At 41.6% G+C, this 26,690-nt stretch overlaps 1 protein-coding gene across 6 annotated transcripts in view; it reads left to right on the forward strand.

Annotated features, from left to right (window-relative positions):
• CTBP1 (C-terminal binding protein 1) overlaps positions 1–26,690 on the forward strand; it is a 1,451,962-nt gene that overhangs the window by 650,783 nt on the left and 774,489 nt on the right. The window contains exon 1 of one of the 6 annotated variants that reach the window (XM_069204101.1): positions 12,776–13,095. The exons of 2 other annotated variants lie outside the window; for them this stretch is intronic. In XM_069204101.1, the coding sequence (XP_069060202.1) occupies positions 13,020–13,095 (76 nt within the window). In that variant the 5' untranslated portion in view covers positions 12,776–13,019. Of the gene's footprint in view, positions 1–12,775; positions 13,096–13,836; positions 13,896–14,278; positions 14,478–26,690 lie in introns of those variants that run through there. 3 more of the 6 variants (XM_069204109.1, XM_069204076.1, XM_069204067.1) reach the window with 3 other exon arrangements.

Raw genomic sequence — 26,690 nt, forward strand, 5'->3', positions numbered from 1 at the left:
AAGAGTTGATTAAAAAACTATTTTTATAAACAACCAGAAGCACTTATATTTTGTTTAAATCATTTTTCAAAAATTAATTGTTAAAAATTCCAACTTAAGCATTATTTACCAAAAAACCCCACTAAAAATATTACTAAAACTATTAAACAAAAAGGAAAGCAGTGCAGACAACTAACTTTAAAATATTAACTTAAGTCATAAAACATTACAAAATAATACAAAATCAATATTATATAGAACTATAATAAAACAACAATTAAAAGCTTAAAAAAACAATATTCTTACCTGCAATGCCCTTTACTACTGTGTTATTGTCATTATTATATTTTTTGACAACGTTTGCAGCAGGCATTATTTTGGATAAGATATTAACATCGAGCGCCATTAGTCATATCTCTCAATAGAGCAATAGAACAAAGCTTTTTCATGATTTGCTTCTACCCTACCAAAAAAGTTGTAATGCTCTAACACAGCTTTAGCCCTGCAAAGGAAGGGATCCTCTAGTTTCTTAAAAGTGACCTGAGAAACATCCATCAGTCTCCCTACCCTTTCTTCTGGTAAAGATCCTGACAAACAGTCAAATATTTTCCTTCATTCCACCTTGAAATTATCAACTAAGACACGTTTTCTCAGGGGAGAATTTTTCTCTAACATATGATTCAGACAACCTACCTACTTCGTCCAGGGTAAATTTGGTTCTCCTGCTTCGTTCAGAAATGACTGGGTTGTTTCATACTGGCACCTACCAAAACAGCGGCAACAGATTAAAAAAGTTATGTAGGAAATTGATAAACAATATAGGAAGGGCTTCTCACTTCTAATTAGTCTCATCAGAGCCTAAGGAGACCAACGAGGAAGATCATATAGGTTTATTTCCTCTAATACATGTACCATGTGGTGGACAAAAATAACCAAGTTCACTTCTTGTATATAGAATCAATAACACATCGGGATAAAAAGCATGTTGTTGCTGAAAACACATATGATGACTACTGTAGCAGGATAACTACAACAAATTCCCCATTACTCTACTTAGAAGTGAAAAACAATTGTCATTCAACCCTGGTGAAACTGAGCACACTTCTTTGGTTAGTATTTTGATTCTCGGAATGGGTTGTGTGTCACTGTAGATGAGAGCAGTGGTGGGGCAGGTCCCCTACATCACCCTGGAATACACCCTGCTTTTGGTTGAAGGGTATTGGTGCCTCCACCTCCTCACAAAAGTTGGTTGAAGATGAAAACAAGGGACAGAGACTTCTGTGGTCCAGGTTGTCTAGATATGGTTCCACCTATGCTCAGGGCTGTTAATTGTTGAGGAGAGCAGGGCAGAGACTCACCGCCAGGTTATTTGAGCCACCAATGCATGAGTAGGCTGCACTGGGCCTTGGAGACTACATCTACACAATGGGGGGTTACAATGGGTGTTTCAGACCATTCCTGTACATGGGGTAATAGTACTGTCTATGTGAGTCTGTGCCTGCAGACAAGGAGGTTGCACTTGGTATTTAAGGTTGCACTATTCATTTGCGCCCCAGTCATGCAGTGTTTTCATCAACGGTATAATTACAGATTTTGCCATGATGCTATCAGTAATGCTGTAGATCATGTAATGAGTGATGTAATAGGTGGAGTAATTAGCAATGCATGACAAGGGTGCCAGTGATAGTTACTTTAGAGCACAAGTTATAGTTCCTTGAGATAACTCTAAATGGTGAATTTCAGAGGGTTTGTTTGTTTAAAATGACATGTTTTAACCAACATTTTCACCTAACCATAACGTCTCCTTAACCTTTGTTTTTTTCAGTGAATTTCTAAGGCTTTTTAATGTAAAGTAGGATATAATTACAAATTCTAAATATAACGTAACTTTAACCTTTGTTTTTTTCAGTGAATTTCTAGTTGTTTTTTTTAATGTAAAGCAATATTTAATTATGAAACATAAAGCCAAACCCATGACACGCACGGGCTTCGGCTGTGCGCAGTGTGGCATTTACCTCACAGCCAAGCCCTGCATCCAACCCCTCCCTTGCAAGAAGGCAACCTCCACCATATAAGGCCCTCAGCCATGTGGCCTGTAGGTTTGGCTGCGGCCAGACCCCCGTTGGCAGGCTCCCCACCGCAAATGGCTTTGGTCATGTGCAGTGTGGGGTTTAGGGGCAGGGCCTGCCCTGCAGCCAGTCCCTGCCTGCAACTGCCCTCCAAGCGCCTAACCCTCTTTTTTTTTGTTGGGTTCTGTGGGTTCCTTGCGGGGGTCAAATTTTAAAAAACTTGTTTTTTCTGGTTTCCATGTATCTGAGGATCCACTGTGACACCACAGATCCGGAGTGACATACAGGGTGTCACAGTGGATCTGTGGATCCACAGAACCAAACAAAAACCATTTTTTAAAACATTTGATCCACCAGACAAGGCCCAGGGGTTCAGGGTATCCCTACCCTGCCTCCCTATATTTGTTTTGGTTGTCTTTTTTAGTACTTAGGACCAAGTCCCCAAGTCCTAAAATGGCAGCCGCAACTTTTCCTTCAGGTTGCAGCAGCTACATCACAATACATGATTGAGCACGCGGAACCGCAAATCCATTGTTGACCTGCAACGGATCTTCCATAGTGTGAAATATACAATCATTTTTAGCCGTCATCACTCAAAAACACACAAAATCATAGAAATTCAGCAACTTTTGTATAGTTATCTCAAGTAACTAAAACTCAAACCCTAAGGTAAATATAACTTGCGGCCTCACTATAACCTCCATGTAACCTATGGACTTTTCAGTGAATATATATATAGAGATATATGTATATATATATATATTAACCAGTGGCGGTTGCCACTAGGTTGATATAGTTAGGACTTAGTTTCTATAGAAAAGTTTTTTTAAGTTGTCTATATCTTTGTCGCTGGTTGATGAATTGTAACAAACTTTTTCCCAAAACATTTGATGCTCATGTCAGATGCTCTCTGGAAAGCTGTGGGGTGATCGGTCAAGCAGGGACTGAGAAAAAGGGGATGTCCCAAAACGTGTTTTTCCCATGTTAATTCCCATGGGGTTTTTTAACAGGTCTGCAGCCCAAACCGCTGGATGGAATTACACCAAATTTGGCAGAAAGGTAGCTCTTGGTCCCGAAAATGCCCTTTTTGTTATTTGGTGTAAATACGTTCTGTAGCTTTTGAGATATTAAAGAAAATTCAAATGTGTATATATAGGGACTTGAAGGCTTCGCAAACCCTCCCGATCTCGTGCTGAGATCTGATTGTTTGCCAACATTTCAACCAGAGAGTGTTAGCAGCCATCTTGGGACTTGGCTTCAGCCAAGTTCCTGAATAAAAGATTTAAAGAATGAAAGGAGCAAGGGTAGGGCACCCTGGCCCCTTATCTGTGGTGCTGAGGTCCCAGAGGGACCCCCCTACCCCCAAAAAAAGCACTTTAAAAAACAAAATGCTGCAAATTTGTGATGGGGTTACAAATTTGCTGCAAACTTTTTTTAAAAACAAGCGTGGTCTTCTCCTTGTTTTAGTGAAGCCCCCAGGTGAGCCAGGTCCCAGGGGTATATAAAAAATAAAGGAGGGGGCGTATGGGGCCCCTCTCCTGGGCTTATTTCTGCCCTGGGGACCACCACCTCCTGAGGCAAAATCTTTTAATTGTAGTGGGGGGGGGGTCCTGTGGACCCCTCCCCAGGGCCCAACGTACTGCCACCTCCCGGTGACCCCCCCTCAGTCCCAGTGGTGACCACCTTCCTAGGGCAGATTTGAAATAATGAAGGGGGGTCCGTTGTGGGCCCCCAACCCCAGGAACCACCACCACTTTGGAGCTGTTTAAATGTTCATGGGGGGTGTGCAGCTCCCCATCGTGGAGCCAATAATGGCCCTGGGAACTGCCACATCCCAGGGCCGGCTCCTGCTATGTCCAGGGATGCCCACCCCTGGGACATAGCTGTTTGCTGTGACTTGGCGGGAGCTGTCTTTTGGGACCGTGTCATAAATATATATGACATTCTACTGGCCGAAAGGAATTGGCCACCTGAATTTGTCCATACTTGCCCATATGGGGAAGATGTTATCAAACCTTCTTTCTCACCACTTGTTCCCTATGAGCTCGTAGGATCCTACTCCATAGATTGGGCATTGGTGCGGGCACCCGCGTTATATCGCAACCACGTAGGGTGAGATAAAGATTCCCCCATCATGTAATTCTATTAAAAATCAACCCTAACCTCAACCACAGTATCCAATACAACATGATGCAAAAGCACCCATGAGGGAAATCCTCACACAACTGGAGTACATGGGCGTAATCGAACCCTGCGTCTCACCAATGAATAACCCTTTATTCCCAATAGCTAAACGGATCATTCGTACAGAATAGTCTTAGACTGCAGACATCTAAAGAGTCATACACGTACATACACTATACAAAACTCACATAGCACAGCACTCATGAACAACATACTGTGCAAAAAATACAAAACAACACTGGACATTTCCAAAATATAGCACCCAAGAGTAGAGACCTAACAAGTTTCAGCGCACTAGGCTCTCAGAAAAAAATCTGTTGTTTACCCCAGGGGTACAAGAACAGTCCAGGACTGTTTGCAGCTCGTGTGACTGGCTCGAAAGATTGACAAACCTGTCCACGAGAATCCTTCATCTTCAGGAGAGGAGCCTATATGTAAATCAGGCTAGCTCGCAGAGACTTCTCTGAGGCAGAACAGGAATATAGAAGAAAGCAAGGATTATCTATATAATGCAGCTGGTCATCTAATCTGCAATTGTCCCAAAAGTCCACAGAAAGTTCAGGGAAACACCAGATTCTGTCCTCTGTAACTGGGGAGATGATGGGAAAATCTGAAACCCCCTTTTTTTGTTCTTCCAGAGAACCGCTTACTCCCCTGTTCCTCTTGCCTGTGCTTCTGGAACTTTCTAATGGACAGAATGAAAAGGTGCTGGCCCTGTAGGAAAGCGGGGCAAGCAGGTTGTAACTGGATGAAAAATGGGCACAAGAAAGACAAATACTTTGAGTCCCTCAAGGAATCCCCTGAACAGGTACATACAGTAGACAGGACACCAGTGGTCTCTCGATCCTTTGAGGATGACTTTTGGAAAACATCAAGAGATCCTGTCTTTTGATATTATTACCTCTCCCATCCATGTTATGATCTTTGGACTTCCTTGGCTGATAAAACACAATCCATACATCAATTGGGAGACTCAAACCATATCCTTATCGTCCCAAGTTTGTCATCAATTTTGTTATGTCACAGAAGACTACTGGGCTCTTAATAAAACTTTAAAGACCAAGGAAACTGAATGTGGTACAATTATCCTTATCAAAAGTATGCAGATATATTTTAGAAACCTAAGGAAGTCTCCTTACCTCCTCACCGTGAATTTGACTGCTCTATTCCCCTCGAACCTGGTACAGCGGTTCCATTTGGAAGAATGTATTCACTTTCTGAAATTGAAAAGAAGACCCTAAATCAGTATCTTGAGGAGAATCTTCAAAACTGACACCCCACATGCTCCTCCTCTCCTGCTGGGGTTTCTCTCTTTTCTTACCCAAGAAAACCAAAGATCTATGACCATATATTGATTACAGAGGATTGAATAGAGTAACCATAAAAGACTAATATCCCTTACCTCATATTAGGGATATTTTAGAGTCAGTCTGAGGAGACCAAATATTCACAAAGTTAGACCTTTGGGAGGCCTACCTTTTCCTTTCTATCAAATAAGGAGATGCGTGGAAGACCGCTTTTCTTGAATGGCCTTCTGCTTCCTCTATTAAGGAGACTCAATGCTTCTTTGGTTTGGCAAATTTCTATTGCCAGTTTATTGAGAATGTTGCCTCTCAAACTAGCCTGATCTCTCAAACTCTCAAGAAAGAGAGTCTAAAACACAGATTTAAGTGGACAGCACAAGCTGAAACAACCTTTCAAACCATGAAAAAAGCCTTTATCCAGGCTCCTATTCTACATCATCCTGATACTTACAAAATGTTTGTAGTTGAGAGGGATGCCTCTGATAGACAATGTTCGGGGCAAGGACTTATCAAACATTTTGAATTTTCTGGCTTAGAGCAAGTTCAAAAAGACACCCATGGGGGCAATAGAGAATTACATCTGAGAAGGAGAGTTTGTATTTGGTTTCTTAGATTGAGAGGAGTAGAAGAGGGCCTGAATACTAATCATGAACTAGAATTCTTTTTGGGAGAATGAGTGAATAGTGGATATCTGCTATATTGAGTTACAACTTTTCTGGGAAAGCACATATATATTATAATGATTAGGAAATGTTTTGAATGTGAATTAACTAGACTACTATATGTAAAAGAAGAAAAATACTAGTTGAACCTACTAGATAATTTTGTTTAATGTGTTATTAATTATTACAAAGAGAGTTCCCAAGCGTGCTGTTTCCATATTTGATGAGGGCATACCCATGCAATAATTAATTATGAATAAGTCTCAGTTTAACTTGAGCACATTGATGAACTTGTGAGATTCTGTTTTTGTATTTTTTTTATTTCTTGGGGCATGATGATAAGACTTACACAAATTGTTTTGGTGTAGAATCTTAATTATATACTTGGGATGGGGCTATTATTTAACTAACTTAGTGAAATTTATTATTGGTAATTGCGAGTGAGTTAATAACGGATGAAACTGCGAGGTCATGTCGTTAATATCCATAAACTAAACTTAGCGGACGCCCCATGATTTTATAGTGCATCGTCTATGGTAAAAGGGGATTTTGGTGTAGTAATATGACATACACATTGTATACAACATATACGATTATAATCTCAAAATGACGGACACCTTTAGCTTTTGTACTCCGTCACCTATGTTCACTTCTGGTATATTTATAGGCGAGGCTAAGATGGAGTCAGGTTTGTTGATTGAACGCGTACTCGCCTCTTGGAACGCTGACCGATATGATAATATAGCGAGATACCGGTAAGCATATTATGGGTGGTACTTGTATTTATAGTCATTATGGGCTATCTTCTCTCTTGAGCCAATATTATATTCTGACTGAATTTATATGAGATATAGATGTATTAGGAGGTGAGTTGGGACGAGAACTGAATCGATGAGTACGACGTAGCTGTGCCGAAGGGATGTGGTTTTTCAGCAAATTACGAACTTGCGCTATGATCATGTATATAAGATACATGGCTAAAATGATGTGTATATAGTAAATATGGATCATGTATATTTGTTTTATTTTGTAATATAGTAGAGATGTTACAATGGTTCAGTTTTATGTTTATTTCTGTTAGATAACAGAACGGGACTAAAGATGGGAATTCATTTGAGGAGTGCTCGGAACAATTTTACATAAGGACACAACTTGTAACTGGTAAGGGAGAAACTGGTGGCTCTCGCTTTCCTACATTCTTGCTACACGCGTATAGTATCATATATTAGGAATAGTGTAGCTGTTTCAATTATTGGTTGGTTTTCTCATTTACTTCCGTTCTTGCAGTAAGACTATGAGGACGTTGTGGAATATTTGGGAAATATTGATTCCTAGAGATTTCTAATAAGGGCAAGTAGTTGCTTAAAGGGCATAGCTAGCAATAATTTAGTGGATTATACTTTTTTATTTGCACATTAGGTGATTGGACTATGCACTTCACTTTTATGGATTCAGCACGTTTGAAATATCCTAATTAGTCAATTAGAACCAGTGTTTCTCTTACGTTGGTACTATAGGAATTATTTACTGCACACCACCCACCATTTCAATCTTGTTTATTTCAATTTCACTTGCACCTTTCACTTTGGAATTTTGGTGTATAGATGGTAACTGATTTTTTTAATGTCAAGTAACTAATATGGGATTTTGGCTATCTTAAATGGAGATTGGTGACTTAGTCACCAATAGGATTATTAGGATTAGTATGAATTTAGTTATGGTTGGAATTATAATTGCATTGAATTATGTTGATTTTCAGCCTTAATGAAGTCAAAGTGAGTATTGTTTGCATGAGGAAACACATGTTGGCTGGACTGGTTGGAATTTAAAAACACATTCAATTAAAACAAGTGGATCTGCTGAACACAGAGATACGGACAATGGTCATATTTATTTGACATGTGTGCCTTGGGCTGTGTATTGGCCTCTGATAGAGTAGTTAGGGCAGTCTTGCTTCAACATCAAGAAGACGATGGGCTAGAGAACCCAATTTTTTACCTGTCACACATCTTACCTGATTCAGATAGGGACTACTCAGTTCTAGAACAGGAACTCTTGCCCATGAAATTAGCCTATTGCGAGAGGAGACATTTCCTAATGTGTATCCTCGCTCCTGCTGGCGTCTTCTCGCTCCTGCTGGTGTATTATCGCTCCTGCTGGTGCATCATTGCTCCTGCTATTTATTGTTGCTCTTGTTTTTTCCCTTGTGAACCTTTCTATTCTCCTGGTTCTGGCATTTTCACTAGTCTTATCTGCGCCTTCTCAGTCCTACTGCAGTTCTGGTGTCCTACCATCAGTACCAGTCCTCATCTGCTTCTGGGACTCTCTGATTGTCATCAGAGGTTTTTTCCCTTTGAGGGTTTTCCTCTTGGGGGCTCCTTCTGGAGTGCACTATCTGCTTAAATGTTCCATTGTCTGTGGCATTGTGGTTACCAGAAGTGGTCGCTCCTACCTTTGGATGACAAGGACAGTCAAAACCTGGACTTGACGATTTTCCCATTGCTCCAAGGCTGTGAATAGAAGTCCAACCGCTGAGAAACCTGTTCTTCTGACAATTTCACCTTTCAGAATAGAGTACATGTTTCATGTGGACAAACCTTTCCTCTGTCCCCTTTTTGGTGTCAGTGATGGCAGTAGTTTGTGCATATGGGTGGCTTAAATGCATTGTGACAAAAAACATAGGACTGAAGGATTCCTTTGATTATAAATGCTTTGGCCTTCTGCTATCAGAAACCTTATTGTTAAGCCAAAGCAGTAGGTTCCTGGCTGATCAGGGGACAAGGTTTGTCAAGATACATGAAATGACAGGCCTCTTTGTGACCCTGGTGAGCACAGGTATAACTGCCTTCTTTTATAACATGTTTTTATAAAACTTTGCTATGAAGGACACGAAAGGCAGCACTAGTTCTACAGTCCCACGCAGGGGACCTTTGTTGACCAGGTAAGGATTTTTCCACCTTTTTCCCATGTACTTTAGCCTCCCAGATGTTCCCTCCATTGAGACTATAGTAGGCCCAACATTTCCCCCATATTTTAGGGTGATTCTTGGGGCCATACCAGCCCTCCGTGCCCCAATCGGGGGGGACATTGATTGCCTTCCAGTGTTTGGCGATGTCTCTCTTTGCCAGTTGCGTGCCCAGTTCCACCAAGGATTTGTCATCTTTTAGCCCGTCCAGATCATCCATGAGGCCAAGCAAAACAAGTCTGGGGGAGGCCTCAATTCTCAGGCCCAGTACAGCCAAGATTGTCCTGCATATATTATGCCAATATCTTTGGATAATCAGGCAACTCGATACCATATGTGAAAAGTCCCTGTTGCCGGCCTGGAATCTGGTGCATGTGAGCTTGGGACCCTCTGGCCTAACCAGAATTGATATGGTGTGAAGTCTAACAAGTAGTTGAGTTGGATGAGGCGTAGCTGGCCCGATATGGCCAGGGTGCATTATGACATGCACTCCCACTCCACCTCCTCCACAGGACCCAGCCAGCCCTCCCACCATGCTTTCAAGCTCAGTAGTGTGGAGGGGAAGTGCTTTACTACGGTTCGCTATGTCTGTGAAATCCATCTCTGGAACCAAGCCTCAATGGTTGTATTCTGGTGGTGATGTGAGTGAAGTTTGGTACTCAGCTAGGGCGTGTCTAAGTTGAAGTTAGCTTAGGCATTGTGATCTGTGGAGGGAGAATTTCGTCTGAAGGGTGGAGAAGGATTTCCTTTTGTCACCCTCCCAGACATTCTTGATTTGCCTATCTGGTCCCAACGCCGGAATCCCTGGAGCTGTGCTGCCCGGTCCAGCCACCTTCTGGGCCACAGAGTGGTCTCCAGTGTCACCCGGTGATCCTACCTGGTCCAACACAATGACAACGTTCATGAATGGAAGATCACCCTAATGATTTCCGGAAGCAAATGGGACCAGAGGATGAATGGGAGTGAGGGTACGCATCTCTGACAAGCTTTGCCATTCTGCAGTGGTGTTTTTAACCCGGATCTCCTATGTACGGTCTGGTGTCCTTAATATTCCATTCCATCTCCTTTCAGACCAGAACATTAACTTTTCACTATGAAAAACTACCACTGTTTAATATGTAGGCCTATTTTGAGTCCACATATACAGTTCTTATACTGTAGAATGTCTATTGTCTCAAAGGTGTTTAGCAGTGCTAAATTTAAGTTACCTGTTGAAGTGTGTGATATGGGCTTTTTCAAGCTCAATTTTACTGGTTTAGTTGTTTCTGTTATTTAAAATTTGCTACAGTAGCATTTTATAGTATATGTAATGCATGCATTTAAAAAGTCGATCTAAATTATGAAATGCCAGTGCTGTCGTTTTTTAGACACTGTATTACATGTGATCATGAATGCAGTTCACTCCAGTCCTTCTTCAGGTGTTATCTTTAACAATGATAGGGGGGTTATCTCAGACACTTTCATTTTAGCTTGTTGTCATACATCCTCAGAGTACTACTTTGCTGGGAATTCCTGTAGCATTTTCTCCAGTTCACGTTTTAAATGGTTGCTTCGCTAAAATGACTTGCTTAGTTAATTGGCTTGTCAATAAACTCTTTATTACACTGGGTTGAGGAAGGCTTTTTGAGTGCAGTGGGTTATTTCAAACCATATATTTCCTAAATACAATTGTGATTAGTTTACCGTGCATCTTCTCAATCTTAAAGTTGGATAATGATTTGCTCCGTTTTGCTTTCTTGGCTGTAATTGTTTAAGTTATTCACCTGATTCAGTTCCCATACAAATGTACACCTTTCTGTGTCACTCATCGGAGAGCGAAAATATAATCTGTGGAGTGACGCAAATATGCTAATAACTTGACCTATGAGTGGTAACAATATGATGGTACTGTAAATAACACTTAAAGATGCCCCCGTTGCTATTCCTCTGCTTTTACTTGCAAAGAATCATGGTATACACAAATTGCAATAATTAAAATAAACATCGTATCTACTTTAATGTTCTCTTATCATAACAATATAATGCCCATTCCACTGACTAAATCCCTTCAAGGTTTTTGGCATACTAATTTGCAAGCAAAGAAACATAATCTGGTAGGATCCTGGATGGTGTTCAGAAAGTGTTGTTTCTGTGTGTATATTTTCAGTAGGGTGTTCCCCCACATGAAAAAGTCATGCATGAAAAACACGTGTTATACATCTAGAGACTGGTTCGAACAGAAAATGTGTATTGGCAAGATCTTTTCCGTCTAAACCAGTCACCTGTTGACCAAAACTTCACAAAATTCCATGATGTGACATTTTGCATGAAGAGAAATTTTGGATTCTGCCGATTTCTCTGGCTTAATTTAAACGTTGTCTGGGTTGTCGAAAATAGTCATAACAATGTGTATTAAATAGGTGTGTACCGTATATCAGAGAGCTCAGCGAAGTTACTGGAGCGTGTTTAAAGTGATGTGTTCTGCTTCACAAGGTTGTATAAAGCGGTGGGTCGATTTGGGTTGAAATTATTTAAATTTTGTAGAAAGTTGTTTATTTGTATTTCTTTTTTTTCTACGAGGACTGCATAATTATACGGCATGTGTTGCTTTGTTTGTGGTAGTTAGTGAGTTCTGACTTTAAAACTCCAAATTTGCCTTTTATACTTATCACTATGCGAGAAACTAAGAAGAAGATTTAAATCAAGTAATCAAATGATGTGTGGGACCAGATTACACAAAAGGAGAGAAGACAACGGCACTTAGTGTATTGTTTATTTGACAGCGCTGTGTAAATTACATTTCAGCGAATCTGTTCCGTCCGTGCCGGTCTATATTTGATTTAGGCCTTCCACAACAAGTTTATATATGGTGTCAATTTTCTTTGTTGCTTGTACTTCTATGCAGTTTCCAACAAAATGTCACATTTGCTCGCCAGTAATTTAATACTTTGCGTAGACCCACCCACGTTACTGGTCTATCTTTAGGTGTATTACTTAATAAATCTAGAACTATACGTTGGATGGGCCTATAGGATGTTGTTTGTGGTTTATATTGCAATAATTACTTCAATTTTCCATCCTACTTAAACCCTAACGGGGAAGGGTTGTCAGCAGTTTTAAAGTGGCCATTTGTTTGTGATCTGTTAAGCCAGTCGCATGCTTAACAGATCACAAACAGCAAGCTGAGCTTTGCATTCTGGAATTTGTGGTTTTGCTTTTCCCATTGCATTAAATGAGCTGAAAACTGCAGCGTGCGTATGCGGTTGAGTAAAAAGACAGAACGGCTGGAGGCGTCATCTAAGACATAGGGCCACCTGCCAGTTAGCACTATACAGTATGATCCTCAAACAGTAGGAGGGGGCTTCCAAATAAGTATTAATTTATCTATAACGAGAACAAAAACAATTATATTTTCAAGATTTTTTCCCGACTGCTTGGAGATCTTCTCCTGTGCTCATGTCAGATGTAGCTAAGCCTATCCTACATATTTCCTTTGTTTTTCTACTTATGGTTCTGGAACAGGAGATGCAGACCTGCAAGTAGCATAATGAAGACAAAAACCAGGACTCCATAAATTGCTCACCTGACATGCTACAGCGTGATGCCTCTGGACCACATCCTGTTTTGGCACCACCCATTTCTTGGCGTGGATGAAAGGCCCAGGCCATCTGTGGGGCTGGATTATTTCATAAATCGTTGGTCTGCTGTTATTGTAACAGCACACGCCCCTCGCCCCCAAAATGAAGAGTGTGAGAAAGGGGCGCGAGGCTGCCAGTGGACGAACCACGACGCCTTTCTGATTGCCGAGCCCCTTGTTTGCTTTTTGAAGCTCGCCTTTGGGTGCTATGTGCGGTGCACCGTTGGGAGCAGGGGTTCAATGACTAACCGTTGGAGAAAGCTCCTGCGCTCAATGTCTCGTTTCCAAGCGCAGCAACACTCCAGGATGAAGAAGGGTAAACTTTTTTTTTTTTTGTGAAATGTTTTTTTTTTCTGAAAATAAGGTGCAAAAAAAAAAATGTTTCCTCTAATGAAAAGATTATCGTTAATTGTAACGCGTGTTCATATTTGCATAGCAGTTCCCTGCAGCTGTGCAGCCTAAACCAGCTGCGTTAGTGGAAAGAATTCCTACCATTGTTGTTGTCCGGCTCACTCAGAGAGTACTCGCTGAACACCGACTTTACACACGTTCGCAGAATGAAACGCGAACGATGCTAAAGACCCACGGGCTATTCAGCATTTCTTCCATAGGGCGCGAATTGCTTTTTTTTTTGTGTCAAGTTTGTGAAAAGGCTGACCCTCCTTGGCCACCCTGTGGCATTTGTCCCTTTGACATTATATGCAAATCAGGGACCGCTGTGACAGGCAGAGGTGCTCCCACTGAAGAGGTTTTAGAACTGCACCAAGACCTCCCAACACTCCCCTTTCATTTCAGAGGATTAGGAGAAAAATCTGGGACCCCTTGACTCCCCTTGAAAAATGATGTTGACCTCTTCCGTGACGTAACTAGGAACAGTATTTCCCAAGTCTTGGTCAGTTTATTTAATATTAGTTGCCAGTGTGAGATGTTTAACCCTCTGGCTGTCGGACTGAGTAAGGAGCTGCGCTGCGGTTGGCTGGCGTCCAGCAGCGGGTGCCTGTGATTGGCCGGAGTGTCATGCTTGTACACTCCGATTGGCTCGTCTTCTCTTTGCTTTTTATTTTCTCAAGCACTGGCTGGCATATTCTGGTTGAAAGAGCCGAGGCGGGATGCAAGGTTTGTAACGTTTTTTTCCTCCTTTCCTTCCATTGTTGGGAGCGGAGCCTCTGAGGAGAATGTGGAAATGGCGCTTTGTTGAGTGACATAATGAGGCTGGCTTCGGTCGGATGCCGTGAAAGGCTTTGGGGTGGGGTGCTCTGATCCCACGCTGGGCAGTGCTGCTGCGAATGTTACAGGACGCCGAAAAGGGGCCGGCTTGTATATTTAATAACCCAAGCTGTAGCAGCCCCCAGCTTATTATATCACTGCCTCTCCTGGGCTCCCGCACTTCTCCCAGCCACATGAAACGACGTCCCCTGATTTCATATAATGTTGGCAATCAGGGGTCATAAATATTTCAGGCCCGTGGGGCTGCTTCGACCTTTTTTTTTCCCTCCAAGGGATTCTTTGTGCGCATGAATGGGAACCTTTCATGTAAATGCCTGTGCGAGGGATATACAAAGGCTATTGTTCAGCAGAAGTTTGTGCAAAGAGCTGGCCTGCGGGGCAGGACTGGTACAGCCCATGTAAAGCGATACCAGGAGCTGCAGCCTCATCCTGCCTCCCAGAGCACGTTCCAGAAATGCCATCAAGCGAAAGGTGCCAGCCAAAGGGAATCTGGAAATTGTCGTTTACTTCACATTTGGTGCAAAGCTGAAGGGAGAACAGCTTTTGGATTCAGATGTGTGGTGGGGGAAATGTTATCATTTTTTTAATGCTGCTATCATCTTTAAGGGACTGTACCTACAATGTTGGTGACATTCTCTGCTAAAGTGAGATCATTTTATGTTAAATCTTTTGAAGAATGAATAGGTCAAAATGTTTCTGGCAGACTTTGAAAACAAGATAATATTTATATTACTGTGATCCGCATTTGTGGGAGACCCCAGTGGGTCTGCTGTGTCTCAAGTTCATGTCATCAGTTAAACCCCCAAACAGCTTCTAGAAGTCTGTCCATGCTTCCAGTTACAGCGTAGATGTCATGTGTGGCACCTCCTTGCTTTCAAACCAAGATGACATGTAACATTGGCAGTTGCGGTTTTACGTTTACCACTGTGCATGCATGGACTGAAACCTCAGCATGTGAATTCGTGACTCTTAAAAGCAGATCTTGTTGAAGGTGTCACGTATGACTTGGCACCACTTAGCAGCAGTTTTCAAGTGTTTGATGTGTCTGCATGCAGAGGACAACCATCGGGCCCATATCATCAGGGTTCACCTTTTGAGCTTTCGCTTTTCAAATTATCAGACGCGTTCAACTAATTTTATCAATTGAATAGCACTAACCTTACAGCTCCCAGAATTCAGTTATTTGTTAAGTGATCGTCAAAACTGGAAAATTAGTGACAAGGCGTCACCTGATCGTTATAAGCACGCATTTTATACTTACGGAACGCACGAATGGATGAATGAATGACGTACATTCTGCTCGCAGTTCTGAGTAGGTCACTTGGAGCCGCCAGGAAATGTGAAGCTTTTGAACTAAGCAGTGGGAATTTCAATGGTTTCGATTGATCCGCGGTGATTGCTGTGTGTGTGTTTTTTTTGTTTTTTTTTTTGGTCCAGCGCTTTGTGACTGGAAAAGCCTATACATAACAACGATTTTAGCACGAACGCTGGGGCAGGTGTTTGCAGAAACCTGTTATGTCAGTAAGATTTCTTCACTTTATTCAGGGGGGCAGTCAAGGAACTCACATTATGGACCCCCACCGAATTTATCGTCTTATATAAAACTGCAAACTTATGTTGTATAATTCTGAAATGTGTAGTTCTAACTGTTAGACATAATGTTGACCCCTTACCTAGTTAATAATTCTGTTGACATCTATAATTGTATCTAGTATTACAACATACAAAAGCTTCCTGAATCTTAATCATTTGACTATCATGTGTAAAGGTATGATGACATCGTTTGGGGCCCTGACTACTCTTATGTAGGACTGCATATACATTTTATGCTATGTAATGACTTTGGAACTTGCCTGCTGGATAAAGAGAAACCCAGTTTTCACAGCGTTTGTGCTGGTTTTGTAAAACAAGGACAGCTTCTAGGAAAAGTTAACAGTAGGTGTTTGACTGGAGTGTAGCCAATTTCCTAAGCCAGCAAGAAGCAATTTGGAAACGGAAAGCTCCGGTTCTAAACCTTGTTCCGAAACATTACCAGATGTTAGTCTCAGCATGTCATTTTTAGGCTTCGCCTGCACAGCACTTTCGCTGTGCTTGTGAAGTCTATTGTATTAAATACATCTCAAAAAGGGGCTCACGCCCCGCCTCCTCTTGCTTTCATTGGGTCCTGTGCTTTCCACTTACTTTTCCTCTGTTTCTATTGGCTGTCACACTATTTTCTTGCATTTACCAATGCTTTTTCTTAGTGTGCTTCTCTTATCAGGTTCCCAGCGTCAAAGTACTGTTTTCATGCGCTTTGTTGGACTTTTTTAGGTCGAGCCTAGGCAGCGCTTGTGCTGTTTCTAAGACCTGCAAGTAGTGCTTGTTAACTACTTCCAAACAAATGTTTTGCCTCTACAGTGCTGGCTGATTACCGAAGCGCTTAGCCGCTGCTCAGACCAGGTGTACCTGGCTCAGTTTCACGCTCTGATCGAACGCGCACTCCACCGTTCCCCTGGGGCACAAGCAGAGACCTCCTTGTGGGCTCTTGTGTTCTTTGTGCACTTTCTGGTACTCCCCGGGCCAAAGCAGGCATCCACATCTGTGTTCCAGTGGTGCGTAGAGTGATCTTCCGCCGGCAGCAGCCAGGGACAGTGGTGTCTTTTTCTATACCTGACCAACAAGCTTTAGAGGAACAAACCTTTATCTACTTTTGTGGCAAGCAGACTAGAAGTGCATATTGGTAGTATTTGCAGGATTTTTTTGTTTTGTTTCCTGTTATGTTTAAGTAACCTGAACTGCCTTCACGTTTCTTTTATTTGTATCTCGCTTTTCTCCTGTCTGATAGAATGAACAACTTTCTAGGATGCTTTACTCGAAGAGCCTACCCAGAGTCGACACTAAGAGCACAATCCAAACCCTTAAAATATCACGTTAATCATGCAACAAATATGATTGAATACAGTAATGTGTTTTCAAAACATATATTTACTACGTAGAAGCGTTTCACCTTAGTACATCAGATTAAATTTTGTTTTTTAGGTTTCGCCTGCGCAGCACTTGCGCTGTGCTTGTTAGGTTTTGCCTGTTACTTTTTGTGGCTTTTTAGACTTATTTTAGTGTTTTATACCTGTGCAGTAGTGATTGTTGTTTTTGCGGATTCACAGCCCTGCATGTTCAGACATAATTGCAATATCAGCAGTATTATCGTAGGCGTATCAGAAAATTCTTAATGAGGCCTTGAAAATTGTTAATAATCATTAATGCTGGTTTTTATTCAAGTATTACCTTGGCTGGGCCACCTGGAGCCGAAGACCTAAATGTCAATGGAATTGAATGTACATGTAAACAAATGCGTTCTATTGCCTTTAGTAAAAAACAAGTCATAACACTTGAACATACTTATATTGCACAACTATTCACCAAGCTAAAACAAAATATTATTAATCCTATAGGCGAAACCTATTGCATTTACCAGTGCTTGTAATATCTGTGCCCTCTATTCCATATGTACTGTATTTGAGAGCGTTTAGGAACTGGCTAAACCCTGAACTCAGTACCTGCTTGACACGCGACTCTAACTTATCAGGAAGTTTGCTGTACGCATGTGCATTTTTGCACCCACAGGTATTCATTTATGCAGGTTACGGGTGTTATGAAGCGACCTCTTGAGTCGCACCGATAATAGTCTGTCTTTGGTACCATCACACAGCCTCCATTGATGGTGTCCAACATGCATTTTAAGTCGCCAGTGTGTGGCTCCAGGGGTGTGGACTTTAATAAAATATCTACTTGTCTATGGACAGGTTGCTTCTGAAATCTACTTGTCCAGTAGGAAAATCTACTTGTTCCTTTGGTCCCATTTAGTGTGGCCACAAATTATGGCAGCAATCTCATTATGTAAGAGCTCTGATAATTGCCGCTCTGATTATGCCAGGGCTACAACTACAGTAGGGCTTGAATACTTGCAATTGCAATCACTACCATAGCAATTGTCTTATTTTGCCATCTTTCTGCAGATCCAAATCCTGGGGCCGCAGGAGGCAATAAGTAATAGTTCCAGGGCTGGAATGCCTTTGAGTCTGCAAATATAATAACTTGCATGTTTTAAGGATTTTCACCAGCTCTTCTCTAATCTTTTCCCATAATGAGAAAGGTTGGAAATTTACTCCTGACCATGGCAGAAGTAGAAGTTCTTTCAGGGTTGGGGAAAAAAGTGGTTGGAGGGAAAATTAACTTGAAAACGCTCAATAGATTTTCACATGAGCAAATCTACACATGCTTATTTGCTAGTGTTAAAATACAGTTCACAAATATTTTCTAGGAGTACAAATTCCTGGTCTACTCCTGTAAGTTCTTGTGAAATCATGAAAGCCACAATGGGTGCACTTTTGTTACTTTCTTTAAGAATTGGGTCCCTAATAAGGTCTGGTGTTAACAAAGACATTTTGTTTTTTTAAAAACTTCTATTTCTCGATCTATCATCTGCTGGCTTTACTGTGCGTGATCACATTCTGCTCTTTCACAAGGAGCATATAGACACACAAAGTAGTTTTGTTCAGTCTCAGGAACTACTCCGGCAATCAGTGGTGTAACAAAACTGGAAGGGTGCTCCCTGCAAAGAACATGGAAGGGCCTGCCTCCAGACTCACTCAGGGCAGGTGTTGTGCTATGTGGGCCCCCTGAGGGGAGCTGTAGGGCCTTTGTTACACCACTGGTAGCAATGAGTGCTTTTTGAGACCAAAAACGTGTTTGTTTGTTTTTGTAAATCTTTTTTTTTTTTTTTTAAACTTTTTGTCAGTGTTTGTTACAATGGTGGAGGCCTGGCAGCTCCCCAACCATAATGTTTTACAAAAGCCATGTCAAAATAAGACACGCATTAATGAAACCAAAATGCTCACAAAAAAATGTTGGATCGGTTGGCTTTGCCAGTGCTTGTTTATTTTCGTGCATTCCATAATCTTGTTGAAAATGGTTAGACTGATTTTTATTAGGAGTATTTTTAGGAAATAGGAGCCTGCATCAACACATTTTATTAAATGGCGCTTCAAAGAAATAGCACCTAAAATTTCTTAGTAGCAAAACGTTTTTTTCCTACTTGCATTTTTTTCCGAACATTCTATTTTGGAAGCAAATAATCATCACTCTTACCTGCAAGCTTCTGCAAACATTTGCATTTAATCAGAGAACATTCTGGGAGCATAATACTTAGCCTCATATTGTTTAAAACCTTTTAAACCTGTGTACACGTTTTTGTTTTTTCACTGGAACCACTGTCAGTAGTGCAGTGTGAACTTAAAACGTTTTACAGCGTTCACCCTAATAATGAAGGCTTTCATTAATGAACCATAAATACAAGTTCGAACAGCATTAACATATGGTCACACACACTACCTCAACTGAAGACCGTTCTCTTCACTGTACACTGGCAGCCAAAGGGTTTGTGCTGCAGGGGGGGTTGGGTTTACTTGTCCCAAGGACAAAATAAACATGAAAACTTGTTGCCCTTGACCCCAAACAATATGTCCTGGGCATCGGGTGATAGGAATTCCACGTCCTTGGGCTCCAAACCTGGTATGATAGATATCCTCTCTAGTTAAGCCAGGCTATGCTATCAATATGTACTGAAAATTTTTTTTTTTGTTTTAATCTGTACTTTACAAAATGTGCGCATTCAAATACTTCACTGTGTTAACATTTCTAGTATATATGTGTGGAGTACATTGCATGCATTTGTAAAGTCCCAGAATAGTACATTTGTATGGTGCTTAAACTTTTACAAAGCAGGTGTAAGCTTTCATCAGTATAGGGCTCTAATACTTTGGGTTGCGATCACGGAAAAGTAGAAAGTGTTAACCAGTCTTTACGCATATTAAGCATACCGTTTGTTTTCCTCTGTATCGCTAGAGGCGTACATGTATCAGTGCACTTTTATAAAATGGTCCCTGTGGTGCCGCTTGGCTTTTTTGTTGTGCAGGAGAGACTAAAGTCAAGCTGTCACAAACATTGCCTGAAAGAACGATTATCTTTTATTAGAAGTTGACTCGCTGAATACAAAATTTGGTAGTGGACACATTTCTTTATTCACAGTCCGTTGATAACATATATGTTCAAGAGGGTGCAGAAGCTTTGCCCATGGAGAACTCTGTTGTTGGGGCTTGCTTTCTCGCTCTTTATCCAGTTGGGAATATACTTCATATCTGCTGACTCTTATTCAGTTCTCAGTGGACTTGTCCTTTAATGGAGTGTGTAACGTTCACTGGTTAGGCAGACTAGAACATTTATCTCCTTTTTTTAGGTCGAGCCTAGGCAGCGCACATGCACTGTCTGCGACATGTTGTAATCTACTTCTGTGGGCTTTCACCATGCCCATAACTTTAATTCGTTCCTTGACCTGCCTTTCAAAATTCCCTTGATTTCGTAGGTAAGTACTTTACGTTTGTACCCCCTTGAGGCTGCTTTGTTATTGCCTTTGAGACACCCTGTTACGTGGATTATTGAACGATTGGGCCATATTCCTTAGTGTGGCGCACTACTTTTTTCTTTTGCTTCTCACCTTCGCACTACATATGTTGTTTCCTCCTCTTTTTGTTTTTGGGCATGCCGCTGTTTCTTTGTGGTGTCTGCGCCCAAAGGCTGGAAGCTGGGGGTTCTTTTTTTTTATTTTATTTTTTTGATGTTTCATATAGCGCCAACTCAATCAAAGGAGTGCTTTACATTTACGTACAAGTTTAGCAGTTGAAAAATATACAAACTGGAGCATTTTAAACAGAAAAAATACAGAAATCCTCAACGTGGCTCTAGCGGCACAGTGGGAGAGCCGATACCACAAGATTCACTGCACTCGTGAAACTCGCCCCATAATTCTTTGCAAAGTATTTCTTTTATAAAACATTTTGGCCCATAACTCAGCCTGTGGTTGTCCTAGGACAATTGGTCCACCACCAAGCCATTCAGCATGACGCGCTGTTTCTGTGTAGGTCATCTCTTGGTCCCCACACTAGGTTGTGGGGGACCCCAAAATGGTAACCTCTCCCACCATTCAGTGTCTTTTTAAGCTCTCATGGCTGGAACTTTTGTTTCATGGCTGGGAGTACTTTGTGTTTTTAAGGGCTTTGTTTGTAATATTATTGCACTATGCCTTCTAGGCCTGAAAATGTGGAAGGCACTATGCTCTCTGGTGCTAAATATATGGTTATATGGCATTACATTCTGTCATTCTCTTTTCATTTGGTTATGCTCTCTAGGGGCTGACTCTAAGGTTACGTTACAAAAGAGGCCCAACTAAAAGAACTACCACAGGATAGATAGGAAAAAGGATTTTCCTGTTAGAAAAGCCCTCATCCACTCTTAGTGTCATGCTTCATCATTGGGTTTCTTCCCGTTCCGCTGCGGAGCGGGAAGTGCTATGACCAGTCAAGATACTGCACTATTTGTTGCACTTGAAAACTCGCCCCATAATGCTTTGAAGAGCATTACTTTTACAAAACATTTTTGCCCACAACTCACCGTATGGTGGTCCTAGGACAGTGACACCACCATCAAAATGTCCAGCACAACGTTCTCTTTCTGTCCAGGTCATCTCCAGGTCCCCACACTAGGTTGGGGGGACCCCAGAATAGTGATATATAATAACTAATAGCAATATTTTTATTTTTTTGCAGATAGAGGAAGAAGGTAAATGGAAGGTCATTAGTTATATGTAGGGCCACTGGAATTATGTGGCACAGAGGACCGTATTATGCAGCAGAATTGACCAATTTATATGGCAAGAAAAGTCCAGTTATGCATTTATAACACCAATAGCTCTAACTCAAGCAAATGTGAGACCTATTGCATTGCAAATGCTTGTTAAGTCTTCCTCTCGAGATGTTTTCTTTTCCTGGGAGAAATAAAGGCAGTGTTCATCCCTTGTATCCAATCCGAATGTTGACCAATCTACCTTTTCCCTATACCAGGTGTATATAGAGAAGAATCCTGTTTGCGACTGAGAGGGTCTAAGATTGCTTACCTTCTATTGGTAGTGGAGCAAGTGAGAAAGAGATTTGAGTTGGGTCGCGTCAATCAACAGTCGATCTTAACCTGCCTCCTTTAAAATTATGCTCCTCCCTATTTACTTACACTGATAATGTTGTTTGAGACCTGGCATGATGGTTTAACCGTGATGAATCGTGGCTCACTATTTTCCCCTTTATTGGGATGACGGTGGAGTCAAATCAGATTACCTCTCCAACAGCTGGACACCCCACCCCCCCCGATGGAGTTAACCACAGCGCCGGGTCGTGCATTTACAGACTAAGTCTGTGTCTTTTACCCCGTCCTGTTGGGACTCAATAGGTTTTCAGCTGCATCGTGTCCGTGCCTGTCTTGCTAGGTAATTGGGTGGTGTTTGAGTACAGGGTCTGATCTGGGACTTGTGTCATAAAATCTGGAATCAAATCTAGCAACATTTGTTGGAAGGTTTGGCGTTTCAGCCCTGTGTTCAGGGCAAAGATGGCTTTGCCATTATCTATTTATAATGAGAACTTCCAAATCTGTGATTAATTAGATGTGTATGTGTTTTATGGCCATACGTCTGCAGCATGCACAGATTGTACCTTTACAGTAGGGTGGCAATGAGTTTAAACATAACTGGGGAACAGATATGGTTTTGTACCCATGTATTTTAATTACTGGAGCATTTGAGAACAAGCAGCCGAGGGGCTCAATTACTGCCTTTTAAAATCGCAAGGAATTATTTCTAATCTCATCAATCAGCCTTTGACCAAAAACCAGGTAATCTTAAATTAATCACTGTATTTTCTTGTGCCTCAGATTACAAATGTGCATAGTGTAAATGTTATCAAATGTACCTGTTAAAATTGCTGTCAAACTCTTAAAGAGAATATGTAAATGACTCGTCCTGCATATATATCTTTTGTCTCTCTCTCTCTCTCTCTCTCTCTCTCTCTCTCTCTCTCTCTCTCTCTCTCTCTCTCTCTCTCTCTCTCTCTCGTGTCTCTCTCTCTCTCTCTCTCTCTCTCTCTCTCTCTCTCTCGTGTCTCTCTGCAGTAGTGTTGTTTCATTCTTGTGGAAATGCTTTGAGTGTGGGGAGATACAATGATTAGCCAAAGGAAAAGCCTCAGTAAACTATGCTTCTCCTCTTCTCCCCTAATAATTCTAATAAATACCGTATTACACGTAACAGATTAGCATATGTAGTTTCTGCCATGCTATGTTCTAATGAGCACTAGTTATAAACCAATGTTTTGAACAATAACCAGTCCACACGGGGTTAAATCCGTGCATTTGGGTAACCAAAATAACTAGGCCTTGTGCGTGTGACCTCCAGTGGTTTTCTGCGGTAAAGTGATTTTAGAATGGGGTACATGACGCTTTAAGTAGTGTTTTCTCAAGTAAGTTACACTGTGTTGTGGAAATAATGTGTAATTTGACCTTTGCACTGTAATGAGTGTATATGTGTGTGTGTGTATATATATATATATATATATATATATATATATAAATATTTTTTACACAAGTAGCTGAATACAGTAAAAAGGCAAAATATATAGCAAAATAGTAGCCTTTCAAGCTTGGAGTGCTATATAAATTTTATGTCAAGACCGGAGGCTTCATATTATGCTTCTCTAACTTGCTTTAATTAAGTAGCAGCAGTCAATAAACTACAATCCCCATGATGCTTAGGGGAACAGAAAGCCAATGGGAAACAAAAATGGATCGGAACATAGACCAATTAGAGTGTAGGGAATAATATAATCACCATACTTGACTGCGACCAGCCCTCTTTCTTGCTGCTCGCAGTCAAGATAAGTGCTTATTTATTCCTTCTTTCATTATTTGTCATATTGTATGAATATTTACTGTATATATTTTATCCGGCGCCCGTTTTCTTTGCCTTACTGTTTAGAACGCATTGTACTCCTCACGCCTCTCTCGAGCGCTTGCCCGCTTCCTTTTGCCTTTCAACAGTCAAAACGGACGTTCTCCTCAGTCATCTGTCGTCGCCCCGTTTTGACCGTTCTTTTCATTTCCGTCTGCCTCGGCGTTTCTGGCAGTGCTCTAAACCTGTCTTGCCAAAGCAACTCAAATCTACTCATATTTCCTGCCTTCGTCTCCAGTCACGCCCCCGTTGGGCGTGTACATTTTTCCTTCAACTTTCTTCCTGTGTCAGGAGTTAACCCCTTCCACTTTGAGACATTTTATCCTGTACTGCCACTACTTTGTTGACTGCAATGGAGAGAGAGAACTCCCCTGAACGTATGCTCAATGGTGGGGACTTTGGGGCTTTTATTAATGACACAGTTGCTAAAGCTATTTCAGCAACGATGAACAAAATGACAAAAAACCTTGAATCCTCTGTTCAGAGTATGGTTTTTAAATCCTTAATGGCACATTCTGCAGGGGATAGCATAAAACGTAAACTTAAGGCTTTGCCTAAGGTCACCCCTGACGGCGCCTCTTTGACTGGTGAAGCTCCTTCACCCCAGGTTGAGGACGAGTCTTCTCCCAGGCCTCCTCCTAAGGAGGGGAATTTGAAGGTTGAAGAACCGGGAAAGGCAGGCTCACCTCTCCCAGCGGTGGAGGGGACACCCTAGGCCTTCAGGGTCTCTTACCAGCAAAGAACACAACAGGCGGAGTCACGACTGATGAGGAAGAGAAAAGTTTTATTAGCAAAACAGATAATAGCTCGAGCTGAGCACAGTGTCCCAGGACAGTCTGAATGACTTTCCTACGGAGGCTGGCTGCTTCATTCTGCAGCGTACAATCTTATATAGTTAAGCTGCCCCCCTTCAGCCAGGAAGCCACCCCTCTATATCTGGCGAACACAAAAGCTTCAAACAGTTCTCCTTTTAACCCGAGAGCATCCTGCTGACGTACATACATTTGATTAGTCTTTCCTGCTTGTACTCCCACTGTCTCGGGAGTATCCTGCTAATACACGGCAAAGTGACAGTTCATTTGTCAAATGTCAGTCTTATCACAGTTGGTTTGATAATTTACGAGGATATCCCTTGCAGGAGGCCCCTGGAATGCGGTGGGAAGAGGTACAGTTCTGTTCGTGCACAATGATAAGAAGGATACAGCTGTGGCTCGGTATCCTGAAAGTCAGCTTGGTTAGATAAGTGAAGAGGCCCAGAGAAGGAAATGGTTTTAGACAAAAACTGAGTTCACAGGGAAGTCAACTTACACAGTTTAAATGAAGAGTCAGCTTTGTCGAGCACATGGCAATATTAATGGAATACGCAGAAATAAAGTCTGAGGCAAATACATCTCGGATTATTATTTAACAAGGTCTCTCACGAGAAATGTAAATCTAAAACAAAGCATACATCAAAAGCGCCAAAAAAGATTGTGATTTCTCACATTTCAGATACTGATGACGACATGGATGATATGGACGACATTTCAGACTTTTGGCGTTCCCAATCCCAGTCTTCACCTCCTTCTAGAAAAAACTAAATTAGATCACCCCCCTTCTAATCCCTTCGCAGCCAAATTGATTTTAGATTCTGATGGTAATCCTATGTTCGATCCCTCTCTCCTTCACCATCCCAACTCCACGGAATGGTTTCCCTCTTCCCATGAGGGAGATTATAATGCTTCTAGATTAAGACTTTCATTGAACAAACAGACAAGGGCCAAGTTGAAATCGGAATGCCCTAGACCATCCCTTTGTTCCAACATTACCTCTACTCCTTCTATCGACCAACCTCTAATTACCTTCTTTTCAAATTTTGGCAAAGACCCCCGTAAGGGAGTTGACAAGGCCTGGTTTAATTGCCAGGACAAACTTTTAGACTTGGTGGGTCCTTTTGGCCCGCATTTTGGATATGGCAGAGTCTGCCAGAATGGAGAATGCGGATATTGATCCAATGGATTTTTCCTTATGGATTTAGAGAGCATTTAGTCTATTGGGCAAACGCGAACCCTGCTATTTCTCATGAGAGGAGAAAAGGCCTTTTGTCGAAACTAGACCCCAAATTAGCTAATTTAGCTATAATGGATCCAGGCATCAAAGCGGATGGACTCCTCTTTGGAAACTCGTTCATTAAAGACTTAGGAAAATTTGTTTCTACGTTTGCCTCCAGCAACAAGGCACAACAATCCATCAAAAAGATATTCACCCAATGGGTTTTTGCAAGGGCCGGTACAGGCAGGAGCCACTTTACAGGTTGTTCCTTTCGTTCGCAAGGATCCAGAGGCTCCTTCAACTCCACATATGGAGCGCAATCTTTCAAATTCCAGTTCTACCCTCAGCGAGGCAGAAGTTACCGGGGTCAAGGACACCGTGGTTTCAGGAACAACAACTCACAAGGTAAGCCCCATTTCTGGCCTTCCTCCAGTAGGGGGGTCGTCTTCATTTGTTTGCAGCAAAATGGCACTCTATAACGGCGGATCCATGGGTTCTAAATACAATTCAAGGTTATCTAATAGAATTTTACTCAAACCCTCATCAAACATATTTTCCCCCACCTCTGCATTTTTCAGCAGAGTTGTCCCCTCTCATCTCGCAAGAGATTCAATCCCTTCTGTCGAAACAAGAAAAACAAAAAGCTGAGACCAGTCATCAATCTCAGAAATTTCAACCGGTTCGTCACCCACAGACACTTCAAAATGGAAACTATTGTCCATTTAAGAGACATTCAGCTTCCTTTTGAATACATGGTACGCTTGGATCTCCAGGACGCATATCTTTCTGTTCCT

This window comes from Pleurodeles waltl, chromosome 1_2 (assembly GCF_031143425.1).
Source record: "Pleurodeles waltl isolate 20211129_DDA chromosome 1_2, aPleWal1.hap1.20221129, whole genome shotgun sequence".
Lineage (NCBI taxonomy): Eukaryota > Metazoa > Chordata > Amphibia > Caudata > Salamandridae > Pleurodeles > Pleurodeles waltl.